Raw genomic sequence first — 26835 nt, 5'->3', positions numbered from 1 at the left:
ACTGGGCCCTCCTGCAGCCGCAGGGTCTGCTTTCTCTGTAGTTACACCCCTGAATACAGTGACCTACAGACAACAAGACACCGTTTCCATGTCCTACATGAAACACGTATAACGTTTGTACTGTGTGACTTGTGGAAGGTGTTTTGCTATGGAATGAGAGTCACACATGGAGGACTACGAATTCATTCCACGTACAAAAATGGGGAGACCAGAAGTGCACAACTGCACTCTTAGGCATCTTTGTAACCAACAGCCAAGTCCCACGTAGAGCTTAGTATTGCATTTCCAATTCTTAATTCAAAGGAACAATCCAAGCAGTACTTTTGCCTTTATCCTGTCCTGATCTAATAAGTAGGAGTATGAGAGATATAGGATATGACCTTTAGCGGAAAAACAGGTTTCCCAGAGCAAATGACATTTAATGCTTCCAAATCCTTAGTAGTATAAGAACACTGGAGATGTTGGAATACATCTCCGGAGACATTCATTCTCTCCAAACAGACGTTGTTAGTATGCAGGTAGAGATCATATACTCACTTCAAGGCAACTCAAACCTGCCCTATTTTGCTTTTCATTTACTTTTCTAAGTAACTCATACACAACATCAATGCAAACAATTATAATTATAGTTAATGAAGTACATTCATGAACTGAAGCCTTACCTGTGCTGGTAAAATCGGTTGGTTGCAGGAGGCACATTTGGGTGCAAAAACTCTATTAAAAAAAATCAAAAAATGCGGAAATCAGCTCAATGTGGCTTGCCAACTATTTCTTTCCCCAGCATACTCAAACAAAATGTAAAGAAAAAAGATAAACAAAGGTATACCCAATAACATATCCATTAAGGAATAAGGAACACAATTACTTTCTCACTACAGCAAAAAGGTGATACATAATTCACAAATGTAATCGATAACTTATAGGGAGGAACCTAACAATGACATATACAAAACTATAGAAGTTGTTCTATGCTGCTGCTTTCCGGAATACATATAACAAATGAGCCTCCTGCCACTAAAAACTGCAGTCACAGGCAAGAGCTTCAATGTTCCCCATACTAGACAATTTAACTTTTGGGCTAAATAATGCAGATTTCACTGGAGTACATCTACTCCTGTATATGGCATGTGGCCTGTGCAAACAGCTGTACAGCATATTGAAACCTCGGGAAAATCTCTTCCATGGCTCTCAAAGGACCAGACCTTGTTTATGAGGATAATTGCCCTTTAAATCTGGAAATTTATAATAACTTCCAGAAGTAAGAATTTTACACAGCGTAATACAGGGATTGTATAAGCATGACTCAACTCAATAAGAATCATATATGAACTAGCTTAATACCATGTGAATATATGAAAGTGGGATTGTAGATGGCATTTCCCATGCACTGCTTAAATAGCAGTTAAGGTTAAAAAAGACATACAGTACATCAAGCTTGAACTTTTGTCCAAAAAAATGTCAGACTTCAATTTGCCTTAGAAGGTCAAAAGTTCTTTCCTGACTCCAAAAGATCAATTGGATCAGTGCAAGGATCCACACTAAGGGTGTTGATACTAGTAGGCTACTATATTCAGACATGTAAAAATAGACCCTTATGTGTGACTCTCTAATGTATTTGCATCCGCTCTAATGTATTTGGTACCTCTGTTCAATCGTAAACAACATACATTTTTTGTCAACTCTAAGATCTTGTATACCCTTTATAAGCTTCAAAAATGTCCCTTCTGAGTTCTGGAGACCAAGATTGCACTGTATGCTGGAGCCTTGCCCATGTTTTCTAAGGGAAAGAATTAGCCTCTCCTCTGGAAAATCTTATAAATATTGCCAGCTACAAGTCAATAATCGACAAATAATCGATTTGCTTATCATAGCCAAAGGGAATAATTTTCGACATAGATATGTGTCATTGACACACAAAGGAAATCATTTTCAAAAATGTAAATTATTGAATTAAAATGGAGACAATGGGAGGTGGCCTTCCTGCTATTCGGAGCTTTCTGGATAAGAGGTTTTCAGATAATGGATCCAATACCTGTATCTGTCTGGATCCTCTCTCTGATAATATAATATATTCTGAGACATAAAATTGCTATGCATCAAATTTAAAAACTTCCATTAAGGGTGTTGGCAGTACCACTACTCCAGTTAATGTTTGTGTAATTATAATAATTATAATCTTCCAATATAAGACTTGCCCCAAACATTCTCCCTTTTTAATTTGCAACAGAAGCTGAGCCTCTTCCTCTTTACTTGCATGATGAGGCCTGTACCCCTATAATTAACTAGCCTGTTACCATAAGATCAGCAAACACATTCACTCATGGCTGTAGCACTGATTCTTGTGAAAAATTATTCTTTTATATTGGGTTTCAAGTCATGCTTAACATATAGGCAAACCCTCTTTCTTTTCTTCCTTACTGTCCTTTCAAACATGGACTAAACTTCGATAGAATGTCTCATTCAATCGTGTGCATGACAAACACGGGGAAAATTTGTACATGTGCAAAACCCATAACAACGAATCAGTGATTAACTTGCAGCTGGCTGAAAAAGGCAAACAATGAAAGCAAAAACTTGTTATCATGGTTTTCTACCCAGGTGCAAATTTGCCCAGTGTTTATAAATAAGCCCCACTGTTGTCTACTCAGTGTTTTGTATGTACCTACAGACACAGCATCGCCTATCAATGCACACATGGGGTGAATTTGCGTGAGAAAATGGATACACTCTTCTCTGTGTGTGTGCTGACAGGTCAATGCTGTACCTATCAGTACATACAAAGCAAGATACAGAAGACAGTGCCTTTTCTACAAACTCCCCATGGTATTTCTTATTGCTTCATCAACCCCATGTCTAGTTTAAAATCTCCTCCAATCTTCTAAACATTCACTCTCCCAATACAGCTGTCCCGCTGGTCAATGTGAAGCCCATACCTGCAAAATAGGCAGTAGCCATTAAAAAAAATCAACTTAGTTCTGTAAAAAATCTTAAAATACATTTTAATCAATTATTAAAGGGATACTGTCATGGGAATTTTTTTTTTCCAAAATGAATCAGTTAATAGTGCTGCTCCAGCAGAATTATGCACTGAAATCCATTTCTCAAAAGAGCAAACAGATTTTTTTATATTCAATTTTGAAATCTGACATGGGGCTAGACATATTGTCAACTTCCCAGCTGCCCCAAGTCATGTGACTTGTGCTCTGATACACTTCAATCACTCTTTACTGCTGTACTAAAAGTTATAGTGATATCACCCCCCTCCCTTTTTCCCCCCAGCAGCCAAACAAAAGAACAATGGGAAGGTAACCAGATAACAGCTCCCTAACACAAGATAACAGCTGCCTGGTAGATCTAAGAACAACACTCAATAGTAAAAACCCATGTCTTACTGAGACACATTCAGTTACATTGAGAAGGAAAAACAGCAGCCTGCCAGAAAGCATTTCTCTCCTAAAGTGCAGGCACAAGTCACATGACTGGGGGCAGCTGGGAAATTGACAAAATGTCTAGTCCCATGTCAGATTTCAAAATTGAATAAAAAAAAATCTGTTTGCTCTTTTGAGAAATGGATTTCAGTGCAGAATTCTGCTGGAGTAGCACTATTAACTGATGCATTTTGAAAAAAACATGTTTTCCGATGACAGGATCCCTTTAAGCATCTGCGGTCTTCCTAACATAGCATATGCCATGAGAAAAAGCACTCAGAAGTTCTAGCCTTCTACTTTTCTGAAACCGTTGTGGAAGACTCCCCTTTTTCTCTTACTTGGTACCAAAGTCTAGGACAACCGCTGGTTCTCCCTTAACCACCCACGTACATGTTATGCTTCATGCTAAATACCAAACAGCAGTGGAATATTAGTGAAGAAGAAAAGACCAGCTAAAATGTGCACATGCATACAGACAAATAAAAGATGTCATACTTACGTATGGTAATCTTTGACACAGTAAATATTGTTTTCCACATCAACGGTAAAAGGGACTCCATCCAAACATTCGTTACAAACCACACAGCGAAAGCAGCCTGGATGGTAAGACTTCCCCAGGGCCTGTAAGATCTTAAGCCAAACAAATCTATTAGTATTGGCAGGATATCACGAATGAGGAAACGGAATATAAACGAATGCAGATGGGTATATTTGCTTCAGGTGTCTATATCAAACATTAAAGAGCAGCTTAGTTAAATGACAAACTGAAAAGGAAAGCAAAATTATGATGTGATAAAACCCCTATGCTTCAAATACTTAAATGTGTCTAAAGAAACAAATCAGGACTGGCCAGGATATTATTTAAAAGGACTAATATCCGGAAAACATCAGGAAAACCCCAGGTCCCATGCATTCTGGATAACAGGTCCCATACCTGTACAAATATAAGCACACGGTCCTACCGGCTTCTGCAAAAACTGCTCTAATAGGGCGGAGAGACGTAATTATTTTTCCCCCTGCCAGAAAAAACACTGTAATTCATTTTTAGAATGGTGGATGTGATCCAAGAGAGACGCTAAATATAATGTGTTGCTTAGCACGACAGGTAAAAACAGTGTCAGAATTGCTGAAAGAATTGACTAGAAGTATAGACATTATACATAGCACTACCTTGTTTCATGGGCCCTAAAGAGTCCCAAAAACAACAGTTTTCATAAATCCACATGGCCTAAACCTATCACTAAAGGAAGAATCATTTTTTGAGCATTTTGTGCTCTTTCACTTTAGGGGCATATCACACATATATCAGTAACATGTTTTTGTTATGCAGGAAAATACAACTCAATTGTAAAGTCCACTGTCTTCCATATGTGTCAGTACCAAATATGTATAGTTTTATTGAACTTTCTGACTTGTGTACACCAAAAACTTGCACGCTACCAAATTGCCAAAGCACGACTCCAGAAAACTGCATACTTCAGGGGGAATATTTATCAAAGGCCAAGATGCATTTTCCATGAAAAATTTGTGTTTTCAAAGACATTGTCAGTCAAAAATAGATTTTTCAAGTTAAAAAAACAAAACGAAAAAAATTGAGTCTTTAAAATACAGCTCAAATTTTTTGGAGGTTTATTATGCCACGAACCTGGAAGTAGCTTGAATCTGAAAATACACCATCTAACACCTGTCGAGGTCATGAAAAAGTCAATAACAGCGGTCCCTTGAAGATGTTGTTTGCCTTCATGATGTTCAAGTTATTTTTGGTGGGTTTCGCTCAAAAACTCGATAAATTTGAGAGAATTAAGTGTTTTTTTGCTGAAAACTCAGTTAATTCGGGTTTTTTAGAAACCATTTGAGTTGTGAGTTCACACAAGTTCATTCAAGGTCTAAAAAAGCTCACAAAACTCTAAAATTCGACCTTTGATAAATAACCCCCTAGATTTTACTAAGTGGAAGTTCTGCCCAGGAAACCATATATTTTTGTGAAGCGCACATTTGGAGTAATCTAAAATGCGCAAACATTTTTGATATAAATATATAAAAACTATGTTGCAGTGCTTTCCTAAAGTTAGCGGGTTTTATAAAAAAATTTTAGAAAAAAACCCTTTCCAAATTACAGGATTTTCCATGAGTCATTAGGTACCATGACAGGGGTCCGCTGAACAGTTAGCATGTAGTATGTAGTAGTCCCAAAATACTGATCATATCAGCTACTGAAAAATCAACACATTTACTGCATTGTACGTGGGGTAAAGTCTCAAAAAAACATAGAAAGCCATACATTTTTTGAAAGTACAGATTATCTTGGATCCAAAATGGGAAAATACATCTTTCTACTCCAAACTATCAAACTAGTGAGAGTGGCAGTCATCATCTCAGACTTAATAACATTTTACTGGCACAAATGAGCAATCAACAGCTATGCACAATACAAAATGCAATAAATTCAACATAAATGCAATATAATCACAGAAGCAATTGCACAAATTCACTAAACAAAATTATTTTCTAGGGCAAAAAAAAAAAACACTCTTAAAAGCTCATCCAGCACATCACCACCAGTAGGATCGAACATGTGGCCAAGATCATACATTTTAAAATTGATGGAAGCCAAGTGGTTAAAGGATTACAAATGTTGCCATACAGTCAAGATATTTAACACAAAGCCTTTTTTGAAACATAATGCAAACATGACTCTTTCAGACAGGAACTCCATCTAGACCAAAAGATTAACATCCTGGATCAAATATTTTTTGCATGTCTGAACAGAGCTATTTTTCAGCCATAGCAGCAAAAGTGATTTTGTCAACATCATGCCTTGTAGCATTTTGACTTGTCAGTGTCTGCCCAGGTATCTTTCATGGCATCTAGTTTATTGCAATGTATGCTTTATCAATGTATACATCAACTGCGTTAGTCTAGAAGAAATTGCCACTAAGCCTTGTTATGGCTGGAGTGGGCGAATGATCCTTTCTGTCATTCATCATTGTCCAGTTTCTATGCATTATCCTTGATAAATACTTGCGGGATCATGTGAAAAACTGTGCAACCACATTCACTCATACTACAGAGCTGTAACTTGCTCTGATGCATGCAATGCCCACAGCGGGAAATTCATATTGATGAATGTTTTACTGTAAAACATATACAATTCAGGAATTTGAAAATAAAATGCTTCACATCTTTTTTATTTATGCTTTCAAAACATTTTAAACAACCAGGCTGACATAGCTTAAGCATAAGATGAACATATGATTTATACTTCCTGAAACTCCCCAAAAGCCAAGATTAATTTTACCCCAATTTATCAAACATGCTAGGTTGAGCTACTGTAAAGAGAGGCATAAACACGAAATAAAAGTAGTCTGCAATGGGAATTTGGTTTAGTGAAAAAGCAAACAATACCACACCTTACAGCATAAACAAGTATTGGGTTTTCTGGATAAAGGATCTTTCTGTAATTTGGATTACCCTACTTTGACTACTAAAACAATCATGTAAACATTAATTAAACTGAAAAGGATTGTTTTTCCTTCAAGGAGCATTAATTATATCTTAGATGGGATCAAGTTTTATCTTTATTATAACAGAGGAAAGGATAAAAGGGTTTAAAACAGATCCAGGGCAATATGCTGATCAGATTCCAAACAATGTGTTTTAAACCTTAGTGAGTCTGTTGTTTGGCGAGAAGGCACCCTGCTGTGCCAGAACACTTTTTACACTTAACAAATAAAACTGGAACAGCACTAAAACAAAAAGAAATCTATTTTACAAGCTGTAGAACAATGTAGGAAGCAAAGCAAGAAATCATACTTACCATTTCCATTATCAGATGCCCACAAACAAAACACTTGTCTGCCGTCTGCTGAAAGCCAGAATACTGTAACAAACAGAATAGAAAGCACAAATCAGTAGCTGAATTCTCTATAAAACACAGGTTTATAAAAATATATATACAGGTATGGGAACTGTTATCCAGAATGTTCGGGATCGGGGCTTTTGGATATTTGGATCTTTAATAGGCTGGTTTTGCTTCCAATAAGGGTTAATCGTATCTTAATTTGGATCAAGTACAAGGTACGGTTTTATTATTATTACAAAGAAAAAGGTAATCAAGTTTAAAAATCTGGATGTTTTTATTTTAATGGAGTCTATGGGAAACAGGCTTTCCGTAATTCGGAGCTTTCTGGATAAAGGGTTTCCGGATAACATCAAAAGAAAATTAATAAATTGGCTCAAGACTAACGTTTCAGCCCCAAAGTGAGAAAGGCCTTGGATGGGGCCAAAACGTTAGTCTTGAGCCAATTTATTAATAAAAGTGCTGATCCTTTTTGCATTTGTTGGAGATTAAATGATGCTCCTGCACCCAGGCATACTAACACTCTATATCGAGAGTGCCAGCTTCTCGTGGATCTGTGTGTATGTATATATATATATATATATATATATATATATATATATATATATATATATATATATATATATATATATATATATAATATATATATATATATTTCGCTCTGTTGTTTAATTCAAAAAATCTTTATTCAGTACATCAATCCGACGTTTCGCCCCACATTAGGGCCTTTTTCAAGGATCCTTGAAAAAGGCCCTAATGTGGGCCGAAACGTTGGATTGATGTACTGAATAAAGATTTTTTTATAAAAAATTTTGAAGGGCTGATAGCACTATATGAATAAATGATGCCCCCTCAACAATCAGCAAAAGGAACCAAGACACAATGGATTTTCTAGCGTCTATTCTATTCAGCTGTTACTGTGAGATTTGGTGCTACTGTCAAGACTTTTCCAAGGGCATCAAGAAATAAATTCAAGCAATAAGCTTCCCTGGATTTCTCCTTTCATCTTAATTAATGACCACAAATTACTATAAGGTAGAAAAGAGAGAGCTCTAATAATCTTGGCATGGGTGAATAGAAACAAGTTATGACTTGGAAAAATAGGATCCAAGCAGATTAAACATCCACAATTAGCACAGATAAAAAGCACACAATATGTCTACTAGCAATGCTCTGCAGACATTCGACAATTCATTTTTCAGTGAAGGTTTGACAAATGGGAAAATGTCTTCGGAAACATTTTTTCAACAAATGTTTCACCAAAAGATTGATTCAACAGCTTTTCATCTTGGAACAGCTGTATATATTGGGTTCTACACACGGTATGGTTTTGCCACTGGGGGTAGAAGTTAGATAAGCTAAAGTAACCCAGAACATGACCCATATAAGTACTGTAGTTGATGGCATGGTCTAGGAATAGGCCGACTTTAGTGCAGGTTTATTGCAGACCCGAAAAGAATGGGAATACATGGACACATTGATCCCAAAGCAATATGTACAGCTGGTTGATTTGATCAGTATATCAGACACATAAGCTGCTATGTACCGTTCCTGACATTGTAAGTCTATCAGCAGCTCACAAAAGATGGATAGCAAAGACTAAAAAACATTCAAGTATGCCATCAAGTTCTATGTTGTTTGCATTTAACTGCAAGTATGAAACAGTGCCAATACAAGCCGATGTACTGTATACATCCCTGTAACTAGGACTGCTTGCGTATAGCACCAAAATACACTAGAGACCATTTACAATGATGAGCATATTTGCATCTGGACAGTAACTCATAGCAACCAATCAGTGATCAGCATCGGCACAACCGGCTGCAGGCAGAACAACAAAGAGCAGAAATTTGATTTGTTGCTATGGGTTACTGCCCAGGTGGAAATCTGCCCAGTGTTGATAAATGAATGGCTGAGCCCTGTAACCAGCCAGGAGGAATTACTTTTTTAAGGATGGAGTCAACAGTGCTGTTGCACATGTTTTCCAACCTAGCGGCTAGTGGCTAGAGCTGTGACCTAGAAAAAAAATCCTCAATACTGTATCTGTGAATAGAAAACACAATACAAGCAGTGAAATATGGGCCCGCGTCAGGGCCAGTAGGATGAAATTGGAGGGTAAATGCTTATATTCACAGTTTTGGATATCCTTGGAACTGCGGGCGACTGTTACAAACATGTTTTCATTTATATGAGGTTTTGTTTTATTAATAATAAAAAGTTTACTAATAAAATAAGAATTGTTAATTAGCCTTTACTTGCACGCAACCCCCCCCCCAAAAAAAACCCTCCGGCCCGTACAGCTTTTATTTCTCTCCAGCTGGATTCACTGAGACTGCAGAGACAACAGGAGAGAATGGAGCAGGGATTGTGAATGACAAATCTGTGTAGAAGGAAGGAGATCGTAGCGTGCTATACTATACACATCCACTACTGTGTGGTAATGGCTAAAGCCTTGACCTGGTATCGGGAACAAGCCTCTTTGAGATATGTGCTGCCAAAAACACTCTCTGTAACTAGATCTGATAGTATCTAGAGAGCGCATCATGTTTGGACTTTTGTTATGAGCCATAAAGGGCTTGATCACTGTAGTGCCCCCTAACCCAAAGAATAAAATCTCTGACATAGAGGAACTCTCATATATACTAGGAGCATACACAGAAAACCAGCACCCTCATACTGCTGCCCAGATAAATAACTCTCATTATGTAGCATGTTACTGCTACTTTAATATAATACAGAGGCCTGTACTATTTCATGTACTAAAGTGGAGAAAAACAAGATGTTAACTTCTTCTCACATGTAGAAATTAATATGTAGAGATATTTTCTCCCTTAGGGCAGAGACACACGTGGAGATTCGGGGAGATTAGTCGCCCATCGACAAATCGACTCTTCATCGGCCGACTAATCTCCCTGAAATGCCTTCCCGCCAGCTAGAATCTAAATCGCCAGTGGGATGGCACTCGAAGTGCTTCGTTTTCCGAAATAGCCCGAGGTTTCGCAAAATTCGGGCGACTTCGGAAAACGAAGCGCTCCGAGTGCCATCCCACTGGCGATTAGATTCTAGCCGGCGTGAAAGCAGTTTGGAGAGATTAGTTGCCTGAAGAAGAGGCCTCCCCGAATCTCCACGCGTGTCTCAGCCCTTCACATGTAGCCTTTGAATAAATAATGACTGGATGACTATATATTCTGTGAGCATTACACGGATTCACTACTCCTAAAAAACCCTTCTCTATACCCGTCCTATCTTTGCGACCATCTGGCCAGTTTCCTGAGGTTATGAGGGGCATCTGTAAACAGGTGGGGAGCGGAGTGTCTAGCAGGCAGCGACAGACTGACAATAGCAGTGACTGGGCTCACTCAGAAATCTCCTCAGAGTGATTGTAAAACCAGCCATATGGTTGTCATTTGATAAGGAATGTGAAAGTCGATACTGCCAGTTATTGATTAACTTGCATATGATTTGTAGAATCGTAAACCATTTCATAGCTAAGTACACAGTGGCTAGAGCTGTGATCTAGAACAAAAATCCTCAATACTGTAACTGTGAATAGAAAACACAATAAAAGTCCAGAGGTGGGAAAAAGCTTCCTTTACTAAACAGGGCCTTGCACATTGTACAGGTACTGACTTTGGCTGGAAGCCCTTGGTGATCAATGCTTGATGGATCTCCTGCTTCCTCAGTCAGGTCTTGCGAGAACAGGGTTGAATTTCACTCATACACAGCAGGCTCACTTTTAATCACCCTACATATAGATTTTATTTCACTACAATTTACCCTTTCCAGCTAGCTCCCTATGAGGTTCTCACCTCCAAGGTGTTTTTAAAAATCCCCTGTAATTACATCAATAATGCATTCATATTGAAATAAACTCGATCAGCCAAATGGCACTCATGCATTTCTGATGGGTGTAAAAACATCAAACAACGCAGGACAGTACACAACAAAAAACACCATAAACTTTCCTTGAATATTGACTCCAATGCAAACACAATTGTACCCACCACATGTGGCTGAAATACGCTGTGTTTTCAAGATGGCACCAGCAATTCTCATGAGACTGGCACTGCATCATTACACGGAGCATGGAACTTCATAGAATTGGTGACCAGCGTCATTACATATACATAATTATAGTAAATAAGTATTTGGTTCAGGCACCAATTTTCGATTCCTTATGGCTGCAGATTCAGGTGTTTGTGTTACACCGGGTACAATAGTTGAATCAAACAGTTCCAGGCAGTATTTTTAAACTGCAATGTGTTTTTATTAGCAGTGTAGGCACACTACATGTTTCGGGCAAGGCCCTTTATCAATGCAATGCATCAATAATTATGCAATGCATCATGGAGAACTTACTGATAAGCGTATGGTAACGTTAAAAGAAAAAAACTGGCAGAAATCAGCTTGAATCTGCTGGGGTTTATGTTCTAATTACACTGCCAAATTATTTTTAAAAAAATGCAGCATAAAAATGCCACATGTGGAATTAGCCTAAGGACTTGGTTGTGCATTTTGCCAGCCTGAATACCAGCCAATCAGTCTTATGGGAGTCATTGAAACGAAAGAGGGTGTCTATTTCCTTGTCCTTAGATAATCTTTAGTCAGGATTTGCTTCTCTTCAACCATTTAGTGAACTGGGAAACATAACTGCTTGTGTAAAAATCGGCCAAATATCTTATGCAAGGGTTTAAGCAGTTTCCTCTTAGATCTTTAGATGGCTAAACATGTCTGCTTTGCCCTGTGATTTGTGTGAGGCATTAGACATGGTCAGTGGGGATGACTCTAAGCTGTCCTAATCCTTTTATTCATTTACAGGTGCTCCATTCACCTCAATCCTGACTGAATCATTTTTTTCTTGGTGCACGTATAGTTTTTTTTTGGATGATCTAAGGCTGCATATGGCAGCGTATGTTGCATTATATTGACCTGTTTTGGGGTTAACACCTAAGGCTTGGTGGCCTTGTTAGGGAATTAGTGGCAGAGGTATCTCAGAAGGCAGTCAAACTGTAGAGTGGTTGAAAGGGGAAAAGCATGCATGAAAAAATAAGTGTTCTATTGTCATTCTGCTTCCTAAAAGAAGAGTGCATAAGTTTTGCTGCCTAGGAGTCTAATGAGAAAGTAACTTTTTTACATTAGATATGCTTTATATATGTTTTTACCTACTATTTCCCTCTGTGGCTCAGTCAATATGTTGTATTCCTTGTGTTGTTGTATTACAAAGAAACTTGGTACTGCATCTGTTTAAAGTGGACCTGTCACCCACACATAAAAAGCTGTATAATGAAAGTAATTTGCAAACTAAAAATGAAACCAAAATTATTTTTTTCTTTAAAACATCCATACCTTTTACCATCTCATTTAATAGTTTCAGCCATCAATCATATATTGCATGCCCCTCCTCTATGCCTCAGGCATAGAGGCGGGCAGTCACTTCCTTTCACTTTCCATTCAGTACTTCCTAGATGTCACTACACTCCTTACATTTCCCCTTCCTCCTCACAATCTATAATTGCGTAGGGTACCGTGCATGGGCATTAGGTCCCCAATTCTGGTACATATACAAGATTTTGGGGTGATCAACAACTTGCCTTATCACAAAATGGCACCTGCCTGCTTAGTATGATTGTGAATTCCAAGAGTGAAGAAAACAAAAATGAAATAATAAATATAGTGTGAGTAAACTTTATTTTGATCAACTATCATGATATCATTATTTCTTAGGGTGACAGGTCCCCTTTAAATCCAACTCTAATACACAGTCAGTATTAAATACACTCAGAACCAGATGCAGCCTTTTTCATAGAAAGGTGCTATATTTATAGAACCAAACATACTACACTAATGTCACTAGCATTTTCCAGTGAGCCTATTATTAGGCTATGTAGTTTCTTTTTGTAAATGTTTGGTATTGGTGATGTACTTAGTACCAAGCCAACAATGAAGCGTTGTAAATTCACATTACAGATGCTGGCCATAGATGTTGAGATTTTTAAAAGATCCGATCCTCACCGTGAGACCATGATTTTCTCGGAACTATCAGCCCAATTTGCCAGGAAAACAAAGGGGAGCTGCCTGCTTGGCCCTGCAAACATAGATAGATTGCACTGGGACTGATAAAGATTTTTTAACCGCAATTTTTAAGCTCAATTTTCTGACAGATGTCGCCCGAAAAAATGCAAGCTGTACGATCGTTCGAATCCCACTAACCGCACAATAATTTCGGAGGATTGGTCGGATTTCCCTAAAATTGGTTGTTCGGCAAGAAGAATCATCGCGTCTTTGGGGAGCTTAAGTCAATCATATGTCATTTGTAATTTGGGTTTATTCCTATAGATTGTGAACATATGGCTCCAGGGAACCCCCAGAAATAAACTCAGCTTTGGTTGTCCAAGCAAACTGATTGCTACAGGAGACAGGCTAAATAGAACTACGTCTGCAGCCAAGCCATGCGAGACAGTCAAGGATATCGCACAAAACAAATGTTGCAGTCAGTTCTCTTCCAGGTCCGTTAATCAGCTGACTTCTGCGACATTGTTTGAAAACTCAGAACCAGCACAGTACAGAATACAAAGATACAAGTACTGCTTTCCATCGCAATAACATTTATACATAACTTTAAAACTATTAATACATTTTAACACATATAGTGGAAAGTTGCTTAAAATTATATTTTCTTTCATTATGCAATGAAAGAAAGTAAATTCTTGTTCCAAGAAAATGTGGAATTCTTGTTTTGATCTCAAAACAGTTTTGTTTATGTTTAATGGGGAGCTTAACTTCTATATTTTTTAACTTCTGGCTTCCTGCAGAGGCCCCTCTGCCCACTCTTTCGCCACATCAAGAGTGCTGTGACAGCTGGTCTCCAAATGCGGAGCTTTACAATGGTCAGAAGCAAGCACACTGGAAACAGACCTACTACTGGTTTCCATGGCACGTGCTCTTGCCCGTAATTACTACTATGGAGCCTGGTTGAACATGGCAGTCACCAGCCTCTCTGTGCATCTCTACATTTAGGGTGAAGACACACAGAGCTACTAGTAGTAGCTACTCGCCACAGCTACAAAATAGACAATAGGCTTTGTTAAGAGACTAGATGTTTTAGCCTCTGCTAAAACACAAGTAGCTGCTACTACAGGTATGGGACCTGTTATCCAGGATGCTCAGGACCTGGGTAACGTATCTTTCTATAATTAGGATCTTCATACCTTATTTTTACTAGAAAACCATTGAAACATTAAATAAACCCAATAGGCTGATTTTGCTCCAAATAAGGATTAAGTATATCTTAGATTGGTACAAGGTACTGTTCTATTATTACTGAGAAAAAAGATATTAATTTGAAAAAATGTGGATTATTTGGATAAAATTGAGTCTATGTTAGATGGCCTTTCCGCATTTCTGTGCTTTCTGGATAATGGGTTTCTAGATAACAGATCCCATTAGCAGCTACTCGTTGTTACAAAATACCCTGCCATAGACAATACTCTGCCTCTGCTAAAACACACATCGTCTCTTAGCAAAGCCAATTATCACTATTGTCTATTTTGTAGTGGTGACAAATCGCTGCTACTAGTAGCTCAGTGTATCTTCACCCTAAGGGTTGATTTCTTGGAAGCCATCTTTACTTTTGCACACCAGGTCCATGAAGTTGAGGTAGGGGCCGGGACACCCGTGTTTAAAAAAAAACATGGGGATGGAGTTTAGTTATCCTTTAAAAGGGACCTGCCACCCAAAAAAAATATTCAAAATCCTATTTTATCATTTTAGTCAAGCAAAATAAACTTTAATTACACTCTATAAATTATTTGAATCTTGATTCCTTCTGTTTGGGAATTCAAAATTATAGCAAGCAGGCAGCAGCCATTTTGTGGACACTGTTTTTAAGGCAAGCCTTGCATCATCTCAGAATCTTGTTTGTGAACCAGAATGGGGGACCCGATGTCCATTCCCATGCACTGGCTACACAATTCAATGTTAAAGAGAACGGGGGAGTGTGTGGAGAGCAGTGACATCTAGGAAGTGCTGAATGGAAAGTGAAAGTAATTGTCTGCCCCGCCTCTATGTCCATGGCATAGAGGAGGGGCAGACAATATTTGATTGACAGCTGAGATTTTTAAATGAGCTTACAACAGCTATGAATGCTTTAATGAAAAAATTAAATTGGATTTCATGTTTAATTTGAAAAGGACCTTTATTATACAGATTTTTGTGTCTGGGTGGCAGGTCCACTTTAAGCTAAATGCTATTTTTAGTGTGACAATTTGTTTGGACAATATACAGGATTTGCTGAACAGATAAAAGTTAATTTATTTGAAAGGAAATGCCAGGATGTATTGTGAACTAGATGTTAAAAAGTATGTGTAATAAGATTTATTTTCACAACATCAAATAGGAACATCACCTACTCTATAGTGGGGATAATATATAATATTAGCTTTATGGAGCACATTTTTTTTACCTCTACTGCTTAAGTTCTTGCTGATGGATTTTCTGCATCTAAACACCAGTTTCATGCTGGTAAGTATATGTTATTCACCTAGCTAAGGTCAATGACTTTAAATAGTGCTCTAAATCTATCAAGGCCGACCTGCTTTTCAGCAAATCTTAAGCAGCCCGGACATAAATGCATGGAGCATTTGTATGAGAAACAAGGAAAGATATTTTGGAGCACAAGCTAGCAAGTTTTGCAGTTGTTATTAGGCCCTCAATGCTCTTGATTTACTGCATACTCTAGAACAGGGATCCCCAACCTTTAGAACCCGTGAGCAACATTCAGAAGTAAGAGAAGTTGGGGAGCAACACTAGCATGAAAAATGTTCCTGGGGTGCCAAATAAGGGATGTAATAGGCCATTTTGTAACCCCTATGTGGACTGTCAACCTACATTGATTCTCTGTTTGGCAGTACATCTGGTTTTTATACAAGCAAAACGTACCCCCAAGCCTGGAATTCAAAAATAAGAACCTGCTTTGAGGCCACTGGGAGCAACATCCAAGGGGTTGGAGAGCAACATGTTGCTCACGAGCTACTGGTTGGGGATCACTGCTCTAGAATATAGCGAGAGTGCGGTTGTCTTTAGACTGATATGTTTTTAGGCCTATTCTGTAAATAGCACAGGGCAATCTAAAAATAAGTGACCTCTTTCTTTCAAGGAATCTGGGCTATCTTAATTTTCCTGCAGGAGTTTAGCGTTTAATGATTTGCAACAAAACCTCTAGTTCACACCTAAAAATGTGTCACATTAATGAGTTTATGAACGGATGACCTCACAGGATTTAAAAAAAAGGGCTAATTGAAAATGTGAATTCATATCTTAAAAATGGCGAATGCATCTCAAAAAGGATGATTCTTTAAACATACAACAAAAAGGAAATAGGCCGATTAACAAACACAATGGAATCTGCAAACCAGGACAAATAAAAATATATATATATAAAAAAAAAAAAGCAAAAATGTGATTGGTTGCCATGGGTTACTGCCCAGGTGCAAATCTGACCAACAGTGTTTATAAACGAGTCCAATTTCCTTTAAATCAAAACTGAATATGTCCCACTGGCAATGTTTCAAAAAGTGTTTAAGAAAAGCCAACATGTAAGTAAACAAACAGAAGATCCTATAATGAGAGGAAACATATTTCATTCTGTACAGCTGGCTAAAACATGACAGGACACAGAATGGAACTGCTGAGGCATTTGAGAAATCTCTATACACTGTCTCATTCCTGAAACACATTTCACACCCACATCATTTCTTAAGGAGACGGACATATTTCATAATTTACTCATCCTTACCAACACTATTCAAAAGCAATTAGGTAAAAAAAATCCCATTCTCTTACAAAGATACTGACACCACTTAAACAGGCACCTAGGCTAACCATATGGAGTTCCATAAAAACGTTTCCGTTCTCCAGAAATATTCACAAATTGCTTGTAATAAAGGTAAATGGGCATATTAAAGGAACAGTTCAGTGTAAAAATAAAAACTGGGTAAATGCTGTGCAAAATAAAACATATTTCTAATATAGTTAGCCAATAATGTAATGTATAAAGGCTGGAGTGACTGGATCTCTAACAGAACAGAACACTACTTCCTGCTTTTCAGCTCTCTAACTCTGAGTTAGTCAGTGACTTTAAGGGGGGCATAACTGTTCAGGGAGTTTGCAATTGATCCTTAGCATGCAGCTCAGATTCAAAAGCAACAGATATGACCCATGTTCCCCCTCCTCAAGGCACGGATTGGTTACTGCCTGGTAACCAATCAGTTGAAGCCAAGAGAACTACAAAGCAGGAAATAGTGTTCTGTTATGTTAGACACCCAGTCACTCCAGCCTTTATAAATTAAATTTTTGGCTAACTAACTATATTGAAAACATTTTTTATTTTGCACAGCCAATCCAGTTTTTATACTGACCGGTTCCTTTAAGAATACATCACAGAGGTCCATTTCTGGAAAGAGGCCACAAACAGTACAAATATTCCCTATTCCCCATGATAGCAATGGATTTGTGGCTTTCTAAAAGGGTGCTCGGATATTATTTAATGAAAGTGTAGGACATGTTCTTAAATGTCACTGTTTTGCGCAAGGGAAATCGCTCGCTAGAATCAAAACAGTTTCTTTCCTCTCACACACAAATAACTAAGCCATTCTTGGCCAAATGATTTCAAAATAATGTTTCATTAACCTCCTCAGTGTGTATGAACAGAGGGCTTTTTTCCTCCTCCTTCCACTGAAAGCTGAGAGACATTTGTTTAAAACGATGCAAATGCTAGCTCCCTTTCCGTCGGCGGGAGACAGCAAATCCACTGAGCCTACAATGCACAGTTGTGACAGAGCTCCACTACTTAACAAAGCGCCATTGTATGCCCTGATGACACACTGCAGACAAACCAGTATTGCTTCTTAGTAGTGCTATACCCAGATGTGGGGGAGACACTGGCTTTGCCAGCTTTCAAGCTGAAATTCAAGCTTCTGCCTTTCAATGGGCCCAATGTTTACTCTCCGAAATTACACTCTGAATTCCGGTGTCACATACACCAATACAAAGGACAAATTTTGTCTGTAACTCTTTAGAGCGCAGTGATTTGTGGGCCAAACTGACAGCAGAGGCAGGTGCGATGGCTCATTTAAAAGCAGGTTGGCACCTTTTGCATTAGTCTGAAGATGAGGATTAACCAACAGAAAACCTTTTGATATATAGCTCTAATGCAAGGAAAATGCTTAGGGAAAGAAAAGTCCTCAGATGCCCCAGAACATTTAGAGAAGCAGAGCTGACAGAGCTCCACAACTGTTTTTTTTTAACTGAATTTTGCCATCGTTTACAAAAGCAGGATCCTTAGACATACCATCATATTATATATGTGTTATAAGTACATCATTCTGCCCAGTGTTTCAAATGCTGAAGATATAGGGGGCATGATAAAATATTCCAAGGGATGGTTCAAAATATGGATGGAGGTGCAAAAAACTACAGTAGGGTAAGAAAGTAGCAATACCGAATGTTGGCTTTAAATAGCTGAACAAATTATACATATAAATTATACAAATTATAATATTACAGACATGACTCCAGTGCACAGGGCTACAATTATGGAGGGAGTCCTGGCAGGTCCTTACACCTCTTCAGGACCTCTAATGTGAAACAGTCAAAATATCATGGGTGTGTTTGACCATAACCGAGCATAGCCAGGATGAATCATGACGAGGCGTGTTCTATTTGCATGAACACTTTTATTAAAACTGTGGCCCCATTCTACTTTAGTTGGTAAAGTCCACTGACCAGGAGGCTTATAACCCAGGTCCCAATGGGAGGAGATCCCTGCTATGTTCTATGGGGACCCATGATTTCTAATAACTGCCCTGCCAATGCCTAGATATTGCCTTTGATTTTCCCTCAATGCATCATGCCTGCAACAAATAAAACCCTTTTGCATGTGTTCATCTTATTTCCTTAGGAGAGTTTCAACTTTCACCTCTACAATCCATGCCAATCTCAGCAGCTAAAATTACCCCTCTTTCTCCAAAAACTGTACCCCCTCACACTTAATTTGCATCTTCAAACCTACAGAGCAATTTATTCAGCAACACCTCAATACATTTCTTCATATGACTTTCCTAAATATTAACTTTAATGGCATAAGTTCAGAGCAACTCCACAAATGCACTAGTAAATATAATGACCACTAGATACTCCAGCTCTTTCCAAGTTCCCCGTTATTTATGTCTGCGTTTCGGATCGGGTTTCTTTAAATCCAAATACTGTACATTTACTTATGTCACTTGCGAAGTGGCAACATTTCTTGAAAAGCCATTAATTAGCAATAGACAAAAAAAAATGAATCCGGGGGGCAGTGGTGTGAATGAAATAAGCACTGTAATCTGACCCAGTTTTGTTTTGCTTTGGCTGCACCTTTAGAGTTGCTCTAAAGTTACTTAATACTTAAGTTACTTAATAATTAGATGTGAAACATCAGAAAGATTATACCATTTGGTCCAGTGGCTTTAACTTACCAAGAAATCTTCTTCACAGTATACCTTCCCATTGACATTGTAGAAAGCTTTACCTCTAAGTCTTCTCCCTAATAAAATAAAATATGTTTTATATAAGGAGATGGCAGATAAAAACACATGCAAAAACAAATTATATAAGAACAATGGTGAAATCTTTTTTAACAAAGATTTTTTTCTCGGATAGCCCCAAGAAGAGAAAAAAAATTAAAAAATTAAAGGCTTCTAGTGTGTATATATTAGTGATGCACTGAATACACTATTTTCGATCGTGTCGAACTCCCGAATCCTTCGCGAAAGATTCGGCTGAATACCAAACTGAATCCTAATTTGCATATGCAAATTAGGGATGGGATAGGGGAAAACATTTTTTACTTCCTTGTTTTCTGACAACAAGTCACGTGATTTCCCTCCCTGCCCCTAATACGCATATGCAAATTAGGATTTGGATTGGGTTCAGCCGGGCAAACGGATTCCAGCGAAATAGGCCAAATCCTGGCTGAATCCCGAACTGTATCCTGGATTCGGTGCATCCCTAATACATACACACAAACACGTGTAAGGGACCTGTTATCCAGAAAGCTTGGGATCTGGGGTTTTCCAGATAACATATTTCTGTAATTTGGATCTTCATACCTTAAGGTGGCCATACACGGCAGATTAAAGCTGCCAAAATCACCAATTCGGCAGCTTATCTGCCTGTGTATGGGGGCTTCCGATGGGTCTTCCCAATCGATATCTGGCCATGAAATTGATCAGGAAGGTTTTGTTTTTCAGGCAATCGACCCGTCGGAGCCAAATGCCCCTTGTTGTAATCCTATCATTCGGGCCTAGGGCGTTGGTGGGCATATCAGGGAAAGATCCGCTCGTTTGGCAATCGAGCAGATCTTATAGTGTATGGCCAACTTTGAGTCTACTAGAATATAGGCTGGTTTTGCTTCCAATAAGGATTAATTATATCTTAGTTCAAGGTACAGTAACAGTACAAGGTACTGTTACTGAGACTATTTGAGCTTTCTGGATAACAGGTTTCTGCATTATGGATAGATAGAACCTACTGTGGTGGTGCTGCTGGATTGCAGCCTGATTACAAGCTCTCCTTTGTAGAAATCCAATATACTGCAGCACACTGTGACTTGTGTAAAATTTGAAGGTGTACTTTATTTGGCTCAAATACGAGCAGACATGTGGCAACGTTTCGGGCCTCGCAGGACCGTTTCTCAGGCTTGAGAAAGGGTCCTGCGAGGCCAGAAACGTTGCCACATGTCTGCTCGTATTTGAGCCAAATAAAGTACACCTTCAAATTTTACACAAGTCACAGTGTGCTGCAGTATATTGGATTTCTACAATTGAGGTTTGGATCCGTGGCAGGTGTGATCGAATACTGCTAGAAGCACCTGATCCGAAAGGATATATTGTCTGAGGTGAGCACTCCATTTTTGTGTGTGATTACAAGCTCTCCGACGACAAAGAAGAGTTGCGTGAGCCTAATGTTCCCCTTTGTAAAGAGTTATCTAGAAACATTTAGTACACACTGAACCTCTGTGTAGGGGCAGTTTAGAATGTGCATTTGATGTATGTGCTAGTCTCATGCTGTATGGACATTATCATGCTTGAAGAACAGTTCTTCAGTTTTGTAGCAGTGATAAATCACTATAATATGCTCCTGTATTTGGGATACCAATCCAGTCTAAGAAATATAAGAGCCCATTCTATAAAAACAAAAGACCACATATGCAAAACCCTAAAGAGAGGCAAATACATCCCCCCCCCAACAAAACAAACTTGAGTGTATATAGTACAATGAATAAAGATAGAGTCCCTCCCAGACTAAAGCAAGCTCCTGGCATATTAAGAAACCCTGCCTGCTTTATAATAGGACTCCTAGACAAATCCACAGTTGGTTATTCATTGTGGGGTCTGGATCTGTTAGCTCCCTTTATGTCTTCCCATGGTCACACAACAGCCTATTCAAGCCATAAAAACTTTTCTGATTATTTGGGTTCTCCACTTTGAGGAGGGTGGGCAACATGGACAGCACACAGCAGGCGCTTTTGCCTGTTAGAAAATAATCATACAGCAAGCTGAAGCTGTATTTGTGGAGTTATGTTATACTTTACAACCAGTTGTAACTCGCATGGTGTCTAGCAGTGCACAACACCTCTTCACATCAATTTTTTTGCGTCCAGCACACTACAAATAATATCTACTAAATCCAGGGCCTGGATCACATTATTCAGGAAGACAAGTTGCAATACACTCTGCATTGTTCTGACAAGGGGCTGTGATACTTGCATATAGAGTTTTGCAGCAGATGGAAAATGTAGTCCACTTGATTTAAGAATCTTTTGCATTATTCATCCCTATAGAATACAGTATGCTGTCATTGAAGGAATAAATAGTTATGTCAGTTAGCCTTCACATTCTGTTTTCCTGTTCCATTATGGCACACAGGGCTATACGCAAATGTGAGAGCTGATGGATCTTAACTTTCCAAACAGAAAGGCAGGGAAAGAAAGCATGTTGCTAAAATAAAAAGTACTGTGTAGATAAGCAACATTCCTGGAGTCTGAGGTCACCAACGACTCCTATTCATTAAAGGCCGGCAGTAGGATTTGACATGTATGGAGGAGAGGGGCCCAGTCCTTCCCCTGGAAAGAATTGTGGGAATTTGTTATAAAATTCAAGCCTTTTGTGCAGGATCTCAGGTTAGGCAAGCTGCTGAGGTGTGTAGTACAGCATGAGTCTCTCTCTCTCTTTATAGCCTGGGACTAGACAGTAAGCATAGTGAATTCACTCCTACGTGAGCACACATCTGTTTGTTCTGCCTGCAGTTTATTTGCTTTACTTAAAGGGGTGGTTCACCTATAAAGGAGAAACAAACCCTTAATAAAAAAAAACCCTTCCCAACATAGACTCCCTCCACCGAGCAAATGCCCCTAACTCTTTACTTACCCCTCCGTGCAGATTCTGTCCAGAGGAGTTCAGGACACCATCTTCAGCCGCTTTGGTAATCTTCGGAATGAAACCGGCGCACCGGATATTTCTGCGAGTTTCAGCGCATGCGCACTTGGCGCAAGACAGAAAATTGCTCCAACTGCGCATGCACCACTTCCGGTCTCATTCCAAAGATTACCAAAGAGAAGAGTTAGGGGCTTTTGCCTGGGGGGTGGGGGCAGATAGGCTGGGAAGGGGGTTCTATGTAGGGTAGGAGGTTTTTTTTTTATTAAGGGTTTGTTTCTCCTTTAAGTTAACATTTAGTATGTTATAGATTAGCCAATTCTAATCAACTTTACAATTGGTCTTCATTATTTATTTTTTATAATTTGGGAATGATTTGCTTTTTTCTTCTGACTTTTTCTAGCTTTCAAATGGGGGTCACTGACCCCATCTAAAGAATGAATGATCTGTAAGGACCCTAGCAACCAGATTGCTGAAACTGCTGAAACTCGAGAGCTGCTGAATTAAAAGCTAAATAACCACAACTAATAAAAAATTAAAACCAATTGCAAATATGTATCAATCTCTACATCATACTAAAAGTTAGTGTAACTCAAAGGTGAAGAACCCCTTTAAGCATATCTCTGATGCACTAAAAGCATTTCCTCACCACAGGAACAAAATTATTTACCCCATTCAATCAACTTACAGCCAGAGCACAATGGGACATGTAGTCTAAACAGTATGTATTTTAAATGGTTATATTGTCTTGATTTCATACAATTCTCCAATGAAAACCAGTAAAAGGAGAAACTGGAGCTGAAAGACATTTTAAAAAGGCAATACGGTTCATCTGCAAACCCATACACAGCGTGTAATGTGCAAAAGAATCTCACTTTGAGTACTGCATCTGGGTGTTCTGGGTGTGCGCAAAAAGACCCAGGCTTCTGCACTCTCTTTTGAATTCCAGAGATCTATGTCTCCCTTTAATAATACAGTGCTGGTTGTGGTGGTGGTGGCCGGGGGGGGGGGGGTATGGATGCATAAGGACATAGCTAGCTGTGCCTCCTGATATTGTGCTTGTTACAGAGCACCAAATTTTTCATCCAGTGCTCAGAGCTCTTGCACTTTCAAGAATGACCCATAATATCTTGATCTTTAACATAAGCACCCCCAAATGAGCCTCGACAAAAGTCTTTAGTGCAATGCACTAAAATACACAGAAAATGTAACTCACACTGATGCTATTTAGAAGTTACTTGCATCCATATATGTTCCTTTGCTACTTGTGTACTTTACTATTGGGCTATCATTGGCCCCAGCCAACAGTCAAAGTCTATACAGGTGCATAGATATGTTTACATCCTAAAGGATTATTGACCCCTGCATATTCCCACTTATGTACTAAATTGCACACCATAACTGTATGCACTTATCTGCTAGGGAAGGTGGGTACTACAGTTCTGCATGGAAGCCTCCGCTATTATAGCAGTTGTGGCAAAATCTATTGTGGTGATTGGGGATTCTTATTTCTTGCATATTATTCTAGCCTTCTTCAGTCTTCTCTGCTTTCCTGTGAACTCTCATAATAATACAAAAGTGATTTCCTAGGTAAACTCCTTGTCACTTCTTTGTAATAATAAATGTATTGTTATGGCCCGCTTGCTAGAAGATGGGAAATAACATAGACAGGCTATGGATGCTCACCCTGCGGCCCACGATGACAACATATCAGCTCATCATTTGGAAGTCCTCTGAGAATGCTGTCTGAAATGCATTGCTGTCTGCTAGCACAAAGGAGTTAAATCACACACACTCAAAGGCCTCATGCTTTAAGAAAATACATTAGGCTGCCTCTCCTCCTGACCTTAACGGGGTGGTGGTAATGTCTAGAATTAGTCAGGGGAGTAAATCTCTGATTCCAATCTACATGAATGAATAAGGCCATTATTCTGCGCAGGAATTCAAAAGTTACATTACTTTCCCCAAAGTATAATGGCCATCCGAAATCTAAATTACTTGGGTTCTTTACAGTTTCTACAATGAGACATTTACAAGAATTCGCCACGCTACAGGAATCATGCGCAGTTTTTCTAAATTGTAATAAGAAAATAACTTAAGCAAATGCACGTTTAAATGGTGACTCACAGGCTGCACCTTTATTACACCCATCAGTCAAAGCCATTTCAAATAATTATTTCAAAAATATTTTTGAAAGACAGTAGCCATTTTTGGGTCCAAAATATAATATAAACATACAGCTTGTCTTCAAGCCAGAAATGAAAAAAAATACACCTATTTTATGGCCAATGGCAGCAACATCCAATGTGTTTGTGAGCAACATGTTGTTCACAAGCCACTGGTTGAGGATCACTATTCTACACAAATAGCCAAGGCCAGTGCAGTTTTTAGTGAATATGAGCAATCGTCTGGGGTTATCAGGCAAGTGATAATAATAACTGGGATGCCTAACATTTGCCCTCCCCCCTCCTGGCCACTGCAAGGTACAACTTAGTGGTTAAAGTAAATATTCAAAAACTCTGGGCACATGTAAACTTTACCATAAATATCTTGGGAGCAAGAGGTTGGGTTGAAGAGGGCTGGAACTAGCTTTGCTTAAAGGAATTGTTCAGTATAAAAATAAAAAACTGGGTAAATAGACAGGCTGTGCAAAATAAAAAAACATTTCTAATATAGTTAGTCAAAAATGTAATCTAAAAAGGTTGAAGTGGATGTGTAACATAATAGCCAGAACACTACTTCCTGCTTTGCAGCTCTCTTGGTTTCCACTGATTGGTTACCAGGCAGTAACCAATCACTGACTTGGGGGGGCACACGGGTCATAACAGTTTGCTTTCGAATCTGAGCCGAATGCTGAGGATCAATAGCAAACTCACTTAACAGCTATGTACCATGTGACCCCCCTTAAAGTCGCTGACTAACTCAGAGTAAGAGAGCTGAAAAGCAGGAAGTGGGGTTCTGTTCTGTTGCACATCCAATCACTCCAGCCTTTATACATTACATTTTTGGCTAACATTTTTTTATTTTGCACATACTATATATTTACCCAGTTTTAATTTTTACACTGAACTATGCCTTTTAGGGGCACCTATCATACTAAAATATAGATGAAAATGGCCCTGGAAAGAGTTATGTTGCCCACACCGGGCGGGAGCAGCCATGTAAATGGAGGATGCATGGGGGAACCCCTCTGTTAGCAGCAGCTCCAGTGGGGAGAAACACTCTTACTATGACATTTGACCTTTTTTTTCATTTTTTACTTCCGTCAAAGCACCTTACAATATGATGGAGCTTATGACAGAATATATTTTACACCAGGAATAATAATATTTAGAAATCCAAGACCTAGTGTTAGAAAAAAACAAAAAAACAAAATTGATTGTAATTAGAATGATAATACTATTAACACAGGTTGTATTTCTAGAGACTGATATAAATTCTGCATTTAGGTTCATACCGTCAAACTCCTAGTTGCTTCTCCACAGATAAGCAAACATGAAACAACTTTTATTAACACTGCAAACATTTCAGCAAATTGCATATCTAAATGAATTAAGGGTAACAAACACTTGCATCCAACATGAACCCTGAAAAATGGCACTTCAATTAAAAATGTGTTCTGCCTATTGCTTTAATTAGAATCTATAAATATTTCACTTGAATAATTAAATGGTGCCTAACAATGAAATTATATTCACTTTCATCTGCATATGAATTATTTAAAAGAATATGCAGCAATTGAGTTTCAATACAAGCCATGTTTAGTAGCTTATGTTGACTATAGGTGTATAGTTGGACATTTTTGGTTACTTTACAGGGTTAAAAGCATAATTTTATGTTATGTAAAAAAACTAGATTTCAGCTGCTCTCTAACAACATTACTTTACAAAAAGCAAGATTCTTTCCAATGCTGCAAATTTTTGTAGGGAGGGTATTTTGCATATGCAAATTTAAGTTGTGATTCAGCCAAATCTTTTGTGGGGATTAAGCATTTGGCTGAATCCTAGAATTCTGAGTTTGCAGCATCCCTACTATAGTACAACTGTAAAATATAATAATTTGAGTGGTTAATTTTATT

At 38.5% G+C, this 26835-nt stretch overlaps 1 protein-coding gene across 3 annotated transcripts in view; it reads right to left on the bottom strand.

The window, feature by feature from the left end:
• The window catches only part of wtip.L (WT1 interacting protein L homeolog), an 82149-nt gene that overhangs the window by 6140 nt on the left and 49174 nt on the right, over positions 1-26835 (bottom strand). For 2 of the 3 annotated variants that reach the window (XM_041589076.1, NM_001112895.2), the window contains 4 exons: positions 19800-19867; positions 7246-7308; positions 3928-4058; positions 663-714 (listed from right to left, as the gene is read on the bottom strand). In XM_041589076.1, the coding sequence (XP_041445010.1) occupies positions 663-714; positions 3928-4058; positions 7246-7308; positions 19800-19867 (314 nt within the window). The remainder of the gene's footprint in view (positions 1-662; positions 715-3927; positions 4059-7245; positions 7309-19799; positions 19868-26835) is intronic. The other variant, XM_041589077.1, reaches the window with a different exon arrangement.

The sequence above is a fragment of the Xenopus laevis genome, chromosome 4L, assembly GCF_017654675.1.
Source record: "Xenopus laevis strain J_2021 chromosome 4L, Xenopus_laevis_v10.1, whole genome shotgun sequence".
Classification (NCBI taxonomy): Eukaryota; Metazoa; Chordata; class Amphibia; order Anura; family Pipidae; genus Xenopus; species Xenopus laevis.
This window is presented reverse-complemented; position numbering and strand designations above follow the sequence as displayed.